Source organism: Neodiprion virginianus, chromosome 6 (assembly GCF_021901495.1).
Source record: "Neodiprion virginianus isolate iyNeoVirg1 chromosome 6, iyNeoVirg1.1, whole genome shotgun sequence".
NCBI lineage: Eukaryota > Metazoa > Arthropoda > Insecta > Hymenoptera > Diprionidae > Neodiprion > Neodiprion virginianus.
In genome coordinates, this window is record NC_060882.1 from 2,397,753 (window position 1) to 2,408,144 (window position 10,392).

General features: G+C 40.1%; 1 protein-coding gene across 3 annotated transcripts; it reads right to left on the reverse strand.

The window, feature by feature from the left end:
• Nucleotides 1–325: 325 nt before the first annotated feature.
• On the reverse strand, nt 326–9,136 carry LOC124307066 (protein mesh). 3 transcript variants are annotated; one of them, XM_046768386.1, is made up of 16 exons: nt 8,551–9,132; nt 7,014–7,252; nt 6,538–6,725; nt 6,128–6,443; nt 5,858–6,026; nt 5,507–5,764; nt 5,225–5,418; nt 4,937–5,082; nt 4,555–4,836; nt 4,016–4,485; nt 3,662–3,936; nt 3,302–3,576; nt 3,065–3,216; nt 2,780–2,962; nt 881–1,031; nt 326–793 (listed from the first exon to the last, which is right to left on the reverse strand). In XM_046768386.1, the coding sequence occupies exons 1-16, from the start codon at nt 8,972–8,974 to the stop codon at nt 658–660; spliced, it is 3,858 nt and encodes a 1,285-aa protein (XP_046624342.1). In that variant the 5' UTR covers nt 8,975–9,132; the 3' UTR covers nt 326–657. The 3 variants fall into 3 exon arrangements, with proteins under 3 accessions (XP_046624342.1, XP_046624341.1, XP_046624340.1); XM_046768385.1 differs by lacking the exons at nt 326–793; nt 881–1,031 and adding an exon at nt 1,491–2,478 and having other exon boundaries at nt 8,590–9,136; XM_046768384.1 differs by lacking the exons at nt 326–793; nt 881–1,031 and adding an exon at nt 1,492–2,478 and having other exon boundaries at nt 8,551–9,135.
• Nucleotides 9,137–10,392: the final 1,256 nt, after the last annotated feature.

Below are 10,392 nucleotides of genomic sequence, written 5' to 3' on the forward strand. Positions count from 1 at the left end.
GACTTACATATTGAAAGCTGGCCGGATCAATTAAAGGAGTGTGATAAAGAGTTAATCTCAAAACACTAAATTCAATTATATTATAACAAAAATATTAATGTCAATCAATATAAGTTTTATATCAAGGTACATACGAATAGATGCTAAGACGTAAGTGTGAGATATGTAACGAAATTTGTCTGATTTTGAAAAAATTCGAAATATGGCGGCATAAACATTATGGAGTTGATGTATCATATATAATATTATTGATTCAAAAAAAAAAGATTCTCTATATAAATATTGTTAGACGCCTATAATAACAGCTGAATTTATATTGCCCAGCTTAATTAATGATCGTCTCAGTTCTCCCCTTGTATTGTACTATGTATACTATACATATGCTACATACCTCTAGGCGTATGTAACATTGTACACCTATGTATAATAACTTATATCTAATTATGTATAATTTGTCGTCGCTGATACATTGCGGATTTAAATGAGGTATGATCTGAATGGTTCGCATTGTGCGATCTACATAAACTCAAATTTACTCAGGCACGAAGTGTAATTCTAATGTTCAACACCAAACAGTGGAATGGGACTGAGTTCTTTCGTATTTTTTTCCTTTTTTTTTTCGAATACGGATTATACAACTATTGGGTATTTTTTCTCTTAATTGATCTCTGTACTTTTACTTGCGTAAGGAGATTTCGGAACTGATTCTTCATCTTCATCGTCGTCTTCATCCTCTGCATCTTCTCTCGCTTGCTTGATCTGCGCAATCCTTTGCATCTCGGTAGATCGTTGTCTATAAATTGCAATATTCGGATGAACAGGTTTGGTATAAGTGAACCGATAAGAGATACATGAGAAGAGGAAAAGTAACTTTTATTACCTTGAAAGTGCTTCTTCCTGCTCTCGTTCAGCTTTCCATTTCTGAACAACTCGATAGCCAATACACACTATGACCAATATTATTGGAATTATAGCTGCAAATACTATGCCTGAAGTGATCCCAGCTTGTCTTGAACTATACTCTTGTTGACCTGTATTTGAAGATTTCATCAGGAATCAATATTACAAATTATCGATACAAATTAAATTCTGTGAAAAGTGAATATACCTTATCGTAAGGTATTAAGACATTCGGATTACTGTTTAAACGGTTGTGCAAAATGTAATTAAGCCTTCAGGAGAGTACCCCACCCCAAAAATAAAACCGTTCTTAGGTATTTCGAGAACGTAGTAATTACAACCGATCGGCAATAATCTCTGTGCCGCAATAAAATTATGAAAGGTAATATCTTGCATGATTTTAGGGAATTGTTACCAAGCTCCAAGACAAGGAATATGATACCGGTAATAAGAGGATATGTGTTTGAATGGATGTTGAGAAATGGAAATTTCACCTGTACAAATTTGGAAATTTCCATTCCACTGTAATACCGATTCTGTACAATTAAAGTTTGCGTTTTTTATTACAATTCTCCGATTTCAAAATGCTTGTGTGGAATAGAAATTTCCTGGTAGTACAAAATTTGTAGTACTTATTTATTATAACATAAACGTTACAGCATAAGTAGAATATAATACGACAACAGTATATGACATAAATCGTTTACTACAAATTATATAATATACTGCAACATATGGTCTTGATTCGAAAAAAGACTGCATGTTTATTACTACTACTAGTTTAAGACACAGAAAAACTCCTACAGACTTCATCGTAAAAAAAGCTTATTGGTTTATAATTCATTTGTTGTATAAGTCACGTCTCTGAAAATCTGATTTGCTTCTCACAAGAGGTAATATTATTTTTAGTGAATACCAGATTTCTATTCCACATAAGCAACAATTCTAATGTAGCGGATGATTAATGAAGTAAAATACTGCAATTGTTAGGAATTTGATGACGTCGCAATTTGTGGTCACAAATAAGTACAGTTCAGTTAATAATTGAAGCTGACATCAGAGACTTACAATGACACATGAATTAAAAGTCTCTTTCGTATAAAAACAATCTTAATAATAGATGTCTTCACACATCACTTTCTTTGCTCGGACTACCAGCTTTTCTAAGCGGTTCTGCATATATAGCAACGCTATTCCGAATTACAGGATCATCCTCTAGGGCCCAAACCTTCTCCTCAAATTCTGTGTAAGGTTTGTCAGGAAGTGGTTCGTTGGTACGATATGATTTGTCATAGGATCTTCGTTTCCTAGTACTACTGCCGTCGGTACTAGTTTCGCTAGTAGGAGAAATGGTTCGCTCGCCCGACTTCAAAGGGGTGCTTAGCCGTGAAAGAGGCGAATCGTTATCAAGTCCGTATCCGCGATCAGAAAACCGCCATGATTTAGCTGAACTATCTGACGATGCATTCCTTCTTATGCAAACTATTATCAGAGCCCCAATGATAATCGCTGGTATCAGTACCGCGATTATTATTCCCATAATAGTCCATGCTGTTCTCTGAGTATACTCGATGTGACCTACAGTATCGCAGCAGTGATGAAATTCAAGCTCATCAACAAAGATGTTGTGACGAAGTCTGCCGCAGATGTTAAAAGCATTCTTTCCAATTAATTTTACTCAACACCATATCGTGACCGCAATAATTACATTCTGCACACCTGCTAAATGCATTAGAGGTTCCAAACAAGTGCTTATATCTGTCTGAACTTTCTTACACGATGTAAAGCGCCCAGATGAGTAAACCGTTTCAATCAGGTGCGTTCAATTTCGATCATGTAATGTGGCAGAACAAAGAAAAATTTATGAATGCATACTTACGTAGACACTCTGTGTATCCGTACTCCGGAATGTCCCATTGACCCCCTTCTAAACATGTTCGACGCTGATCTCCAATTAGTATAAAGTTTTGATTGCACTCGAAGGTCACTTTGGTACCGGGTATGAAAAGGAAATTGCTTTTTCTACCAAATCGCGGTGTCTCCAATATTCCGCAAGATATTGCTGAAATGCAAATCACACATTATCACATGGTTTTCTTTTTCTGACGGAAAACTTTCTCAATCCTTGCAACTGAATACTAATATAATACATGTGTCAACATACTTCGCTTGCCATTCGTTGCCTTAATCTCAGTTACAGTGTCGTAATAATTCTTAGTAAAATGTGCGAGATCTCGATTGAGGGTCATTCCATAGTCGTACTGACATTGATAATTATCACCACACAATTCACTTGCTCTATTTATATCGTCCACGCTGTGGAATAGAAAATTTGTGAGTTATCCATATGATTATCAGACTAAGCGCACCCGCTCGTAATTTTCGAATAATCAACCCATACCGATCAGCTCCTAAAAATTCGACCGGAGTTCTGAGATACTGGGGCACAAATGATGCATTTGCGTAATAGCTCGCCGTTCTACCAAATTCCCTCGTAAACAAGGCAGCTCCTTTCTGCGAATCCTCGCGATCCGTAAGGATCCAGTTTATACCGAATTGTTTATGAATTGTTTCAAAACTATTCACATTGGACACTGACGCAATGGTACCATCCGGATTGGTGAAGTCATCAGAAATGTCATAGCTCCAGTTGCCCAGCAGTCCTCGTGTTTTATTCTGTACAAATATTGTTTATATCGGTTAAGTACGGAATAATTAATCCCACTGTTACTTACAATTAGCTTAAACGAATCGTTCATACCATGTATGACCATGGCAAGTAGACCCTGGCAGTCATGAACCCTTCATTCTCAACAACTTCAACTCCAGCGCCTGTCTGGAACATGATTACAACTTCGCTCTGGTTGAGAATATAAGTCGGGGTGTAAACCGTGACGCCAGCAAAATGTTGAAACTTCAATGACGTCCTATCAAAATATATCCGTCTTCCATCGGCAAACACGTCCAAGTGGTATCTCCATCTCGCATGCATCGGTCGCAATCGAACTTCTATTGTAGCTGAATTATTGCCTCGTGCTAAGATGAAATAAGATTAGCAAAATAAAAACGCTGTTCTATATGAAGTTTTTCGTATTTCAAATGTTATTTCGAATACCTGCGACGGCCGTGAGTTGAGTAGCGTTGACTGCACCGTAAAAGTTGTCTGGCATCTGTTCAAATCGAGCCTGGACATCAAGTTTGTCTTTGATAGTATCGACACGGGTCAACACGAATTCTCCCTTTCCGTTGAAGGTATACTCCAGGTCATCGAACGTAAAAAAATGAGGATCTCCAAAGACGGTAGCTACAGCTGGAGCTTGATAAGCGACACAATCTTGAGATGGCCTTCTTTCGAATCTTAAAGTCTCACATCCAACGGCTTGCTCCTCTTGCCACAAACAGCAAAGATATGCTGGAACCTTGTCATGGAACCAGTGAGAAAGGGTTGGTACTTTATTCGCTTCGTTCCACGGCAGGTAGCCCAAGTTGTGAGATCTACCAGGCCGTGAACCCCACTGTTGATCGTATGTCAACATGACATAGCCGTTTTTGTCGTAACAACACTGCTGCTCTGAACCGTCTAGGCTGTATCACAATGTTTCAGTTAGGTAAAAGCCGGGTGATTTTTATGTTCGATGATTACTAAGGACTTACTTTGGTGCGCCAGTCTTGACGCAGTGAACCGCACCTCGGTGGTAGTAACAATCGGGGTTCGAGTCCTTGTCGCAATCAAAATCGGGCATAAAGCGGCCCTTGTCATTCAATGCATGCGCCAACGTGCACGGACAAAGCGCTACTTCAGCTGCAAAATTTTTCAAGTACCTGTCGTTCATAATCCAATTATTACAGAGCGCTTTTGGCCAGTTTGTTCCATGAAGTCTTTCCCATTGGGGCCCAAAGTACCATCCCAAAGGAATCGGTCTACTCCACAGCACTCTTGAAACAAATTATCAGGGATATGTAAATTTTGTAAGTGCAGGAGTGATGGTCATGACATGTAGTCACTGTATCATTTATTCGAATGAATAAGACTCACGGCGAGATGTTTAGTCCAGAATATTGGCTTGGGTTGGTAAGGTTTATTTTGATGAAGCCGAAGTGCATGTCAAGGTGTAACGGATTCTCTCTAGCTCGGAAATTTGAAGGAATAATGGTGTACGTGCCGGTATTGGTTGTGCTCTCCTGTGACAAAAATTGTATAAATAATTTTGTGAATTTGTTCAAAGGGTATAAATATAATAAATGAATATGCATGAACGTTGGAATCTCGGAATCGTCTGGCAACCAGAGAGTACGAGGATAAGAAATCAGATAAAATACTCGCCTCTAATACATCAATGTATTCGAATTCAGGTCGAATAGTCGTCTCGCGATATCCCCATAAGGAAATTTGCAAGACAGCGTTCAGGTTGCTAGTTAAATTGTATTGGTTCCAAGTTATCTCGATCTCAGCTGGAGATCGTTCATGCACAGCTCTGGTAGAGAAGAATATCTTTTCTTGAGCCGTTGCAGGTGTTTCTGAAATTATTAAATGGACAAAGCATTCAAAAATGTTACACATTACAATGGTAGTGTAACGTCGATTGCAGTAATTGAAGCATCTTACCGACGAAGTATTTTCCTTTCCAATTGAATCTACCACTTCCAATAGCCACCTCAAAACGAACATATCCCTCTGCCTGCATAGATGGTTGAACGCAAATGGCTCTGTTGGTGTCAATAACAGTGCCGACTACTTCCTCCATGTCGAATATGCACCTTATTTTCTCGTTTGTATCGAAACAAGGACCCGTTATGTTTACCACACTTCCCCCAAGCATGTTTCCGCTCTCCGGTGCGAACACAAGTGGTAAATGTGTCCCAGCTGTAATTGAAATCAAGATTGTTTAGCACCATTAAGATAATTCAACGGCATGTGGTGTAAAATATTCCTCAGACCACGAATCAAACTACTCACCAATGTCTTTGTTGCAATTTCCGAGCATAATCTTTTCATCTATCCTGAATATGTGACGTCCAGGAAAACCGTTGACCCAGCCTCTTCCAGTGAGATCGCGAACTGTCGACATTTGAGAATAGGGCTGATACTCGTAACTTTGCGTCCCGTTTCCAGCGTTAAATCCAATCTTTGGAAATCGACAAAGAAACAGGCAATTTTACTTTTCCATTCGAAAATTAACAGATCGCAGAATTTCACGTAAATAAGTTGATTCCTAAGTAGACTTACATAGGCAGGTTTCCCGCCGTCACCAGTGGTGGTATCACCTCCAGCTTCTGTGTGACTAGACCACTCGAGGTTCAGGTAGTTGAACATAGCATAAGTGTAAACTTCGTCAGTGGCCAAAACCATTTGAAAGGTGTTAGTGTGGTAAAGAGAGTTGTCGATACCTCCAGCAAAGGACATATTCTTCCAAGTCACTATGACCACATGCTTTGGGTCAAAGGTGTCGGACCCAACGACACCCTCGCGTATGTCCCACTTAATTCGTTCGCGGACCTCCACTCCAAACTGATCCGTTCTTCTTTGAAGATCTCTCTCTTGTCTGAAAGTCATTGAGCGGGAATAAAGAGATGTGGTACCACAGGTTTAAGGCAAGAAAAATTCAAAGAGATTGAAGAATACTGTAATCAAAATACCTGAAGTACACCCCAGGCTCTCTTTGATCCAAATCCGTTGGCCTCAGTTTACCTATTCTGCACTTGCTAAAATAAATTCCGATGAAACTTGGGTCATTTTTTTGAGGCCAGTCTTTGACTGGAAAGACCAAAGGGTAAGTAAAGTGTTCCGGTGGGTCGCTGAACTCCAGGTAACCATTCATGGATAGCTAAGAGAGGATGAAGACTGCATTTTAGTTGAAGCAACTCTCTGAACACTATTGAATATTTCCAGATAAACGTACGGAAAAATGTTTCCCCATTCTCAAAGATTCAATGGATCGATTAAACAGACAAGTGTAAGACAAATTACAAACAAGAATTCGTAGCCGATGGCTGGCCGTCTGAAATAACGTTTCAGATAGCCAAATATCAGCGGCACTTTATCCCTCCACTTATTCTTGATCTATGTGACTACAATTATCGCGCATCCTTCGTTATATTAAACACTTACTCACCTGAGTATAATTGAATCGAAATCCATAGAAAGGTAATTGGAAATTGAAATTCTTATGAATTCTGCTAGTGGAGGCGTGTATGTTTGTCTGGTAATCGCCCCTGTTGTTGTCTCCACCCTTATCGAAGTACCAATACATAAATTGCGACCTAATAGTCGCCAGCCTGCTTTCCGTAATGAGATAATTAGTCGTTCCACCTTCGGCAGGTGCATATCTATAAGCTTCTGGGTCATCGGAATCTATACAAAAACCATGAAACACACGGATTCAGCAGCGTAACAAGGTCTCACCGTGTACATTTAAACACAAAAAGTAAGCTGTTGCAATTTTTCACTTAACATTAGGGTGCGACGATGGAGTAAAAAATCAAGATTATAAATCAACTTCGGTTGATCCATTATACCTAAATGTGTTATAATTATACTGTAACGTAAATTTCGGATAAGGAAAGAGGATTTCCAACTTTTTCGTCGAATTGTCAAGCGCAGTATCAAACGAATTTTCTATACTTCCAATAGTCCAAATGCTAATAAAACGAAGACTCTCTAGAGTTAACGAGGAATCAAATTCATTTCTACCATAATGTGACAGTCTTCCGCGATATGAAGTAGACGGATTCGTCCTCGGAATTGAAGGGATGACGATGAGCGATATAATTAACAATAAGTCAATGAAATCCCCCGTTATCAGCCCTGCGCGGTACTACGCTTCGTTTCGTTTACGAAAGCAAGGTGTGTTGCAAATGATGAATCATAGCAGATTCATGTCAGTTAGTGAGTAACTGATAATACTCCGATAAGATATGATAAAGCATCGAAGTTGACGCGCGATCAACCTCAAGACTCACTACTATGTTTGGTACTACTTTTAATCTGGAAATAACTGCAGATATACAGTAACAGTAAGTCGTTATTGATAAAAAATTTCAACCAGCAAATCATTTCGCTTCACCTTCTCGCGTAGTTGATGGAAAAACATTCTTACTAAGCACCGTAATGAGTCACAAAAACTCATCTGAGATAGCAGAATCCATTCGGGTTTGTTTTTAGCTTGCCATAGCTTAAATAGAAAGTACGGTAAACATCACGACGAAAAGCGAATTGGTACCATAAGCTTGAAACTGTCTGTCTTTACTATTTCGAACCGACGCCGCGACGTGGCTATCATCGATTCCAACTTTGGCAGGGTCTCGAATGCAAACATTAGCGTTTAAAAATTGGTGGTAAACATGAAGAAATACCTAATGCCAATTTCTTCTCATTATCTACGCAATGAAGCGGCGAAGAATTTTCAATTTTTCCGAACCCTCCAGTGTGCGAATACGATGCAATCGAACCAAGCTACTTGTTTCATGATATAAAAATCCGCTAGCGGCGTCACGACGCTCGTTTCAAGCTCGCGAAAACAACTGGCTGACAAGACGCGGTTTTTCCTTCCGATAAATAAAAAGCCAAACGACGATGAACAAATCAGTGTAACGAAACATGGGAACCAGTACTTAACGGTCACGCCCAATGATAAGAAACGAATTGCTCACCGTAGGCGACGTATTTTCCACTTTTTAAGCCTTCATTACCGGAATAAGTCCCAAATGACGGGGCGAGCTCCGGCTCGAGATCCTGAGGCGAGACTTCTTCGTCGAGTCCGTTACCCTCCTTCGGCACTTCCGGTTCTTCGACAACCTCCCTGTTTCCCTCTTCCGCGCTAGGCTGAGCCGGCGTTTCCGGTAGCACACCGCCGTTCAGATCGGCCAGCTCGGATAACGGCGACGTTTCCGGGGGTTGGAAGCGACCCTCCTGATCAGGGACCGCTACGTTTTCCGGCGGAACCGAATCTTCGATTTTAAAAGCACTTTCGAACGTTTCACCCTCACTTTGGGCCCACGTTGCTGAGACCGCGAGGAGAACCACCAGCAGGAGCGGCGCAACCGCGTTACGCCGGGAAACGATCAACCCCTGCATTTTTCCCGATCCGGGAGTGCAAACTAATCAGAAACTCAACCAGAAGACAACTGAACCTTATGCCTATACGAGATACGAATAAAGCGATAAGCTGCTTTTGATATCACTGTGATAACTTGTTTTATCTTTCTAGATGTGTATACTATGATCCATGCGTGCGTGCGCCGCCTCCCATACCAGCACCACACAGAGTTTGCAGGTCTTTACCGTCCTTATATTAGTTTGAAACGAAACTCATCCGACAATTACTGGGAACAAGAAGGGCGATTGTCCAACGGTAACGCATCGTTCGCGATAAGGCCCAGATACCTCTAGAGTTACTCATTTAGTAAACTAGGGTTTCCGTTCACTAAATTTTTCTTTTTATCGTCTTCCACGTAATTCGCGCTGTATTCCAAAGTTTTATTACTCGGATTGTACAATACAGGCGCAAATGCGTGGCGACCACGCTTTCGCATCGAAACTTGATTTCAGATATTACTACCGTGCAGACACGAGGTTATCGCATTATTGCGATTTAATTATACTATACGATGTCTTCAGATTACGTACTAAGCGGCTTTGCGATGTATAGAGGATTTATTTGCTGGCTTGAACAATTTTTAAGTAACGAGAAAGAAAGCATGATGACAAACGCAATGTTCTTATCACGCTGTTCTGAAGTACTTAACGTGTATAGTAATTATTTATGTACCTTATCAGCTGGATTTGGGTCACACATGTAACTAAAATACATGCCCGGAGCAGGCGAGATCTATGCACTCTCGTTTGTTCACAAAAATTAACGAAAACCTGACTCTCAAAACGTTACAGAATATTGCGAGACTTGTACTAAATGCATTTGCAAAAGACGACTGCCTTTCTTTAGGTAAAAGATTGTCCTACCCGTTACAGCACGATAAGGGTTTGTTGGGAAAAAGAGCATGGGTGAGGTGTTTTTTATTAATCAACGGAAACGCAAATTTTCAACAAAAAGAAATAAGAGATTTCAAAGTATTCGAGGTGGACCACCGTGACCGGGTAACCGAAAACTTTACACTATCGATTTCTTGATAACCCGATAAATGTGTGCCTCCGACAGGCAGCGATTGAGCTCTCAACGAGCCGATATATGTACCTGTAATACGCCTGTTACGTGCCGCTGAAATTTCTGAACTCGAGCATCAGCATTTTCGCAACAAGCGGTATTAAAAAATGTTGTGGGAACATAACTGTATCGATTCGGGATTCTTGTTCACTCTTCACATCCGTACTCAAACTACCTGTACAGTTGACCATTTTTCACATTATACTCGTTCAGCGACTGTTTTGGAATATGTGTTAAATATTATTTATCACATAGTTGTTAATTTTCTTTCGCCGTTCCTTAGCTGATTACGCATTTAACCAGGTGATAAAAAGACAATGGTTAAATAATT

Excerpts from the sequence above, each read along its gene's own strand:
- LOC124307066 (XM_046768384.1), bottom strand. The coding sequence starts at position 8,974 with ATGCAGGGGTTGATCGTTTCCCGGCGTAACGCGGTTGCGCCGCTCCTG. Across the intron at positions 6,726-7,013 it reads TTCGATTCAATTATACTCAG|CTATCCATGAATGGTTACCT; the intron begins GTGAGTAAGTGT and ends ATCCTCTCTTAG. Across the intron at positions 3,937-4,015 it reads TCAACTCACGGCCGTCGCAG|CACGAGGCAATAATTCAGCT; the intron begins GTATTCGAAATA and ends ATTTCATCTTAG.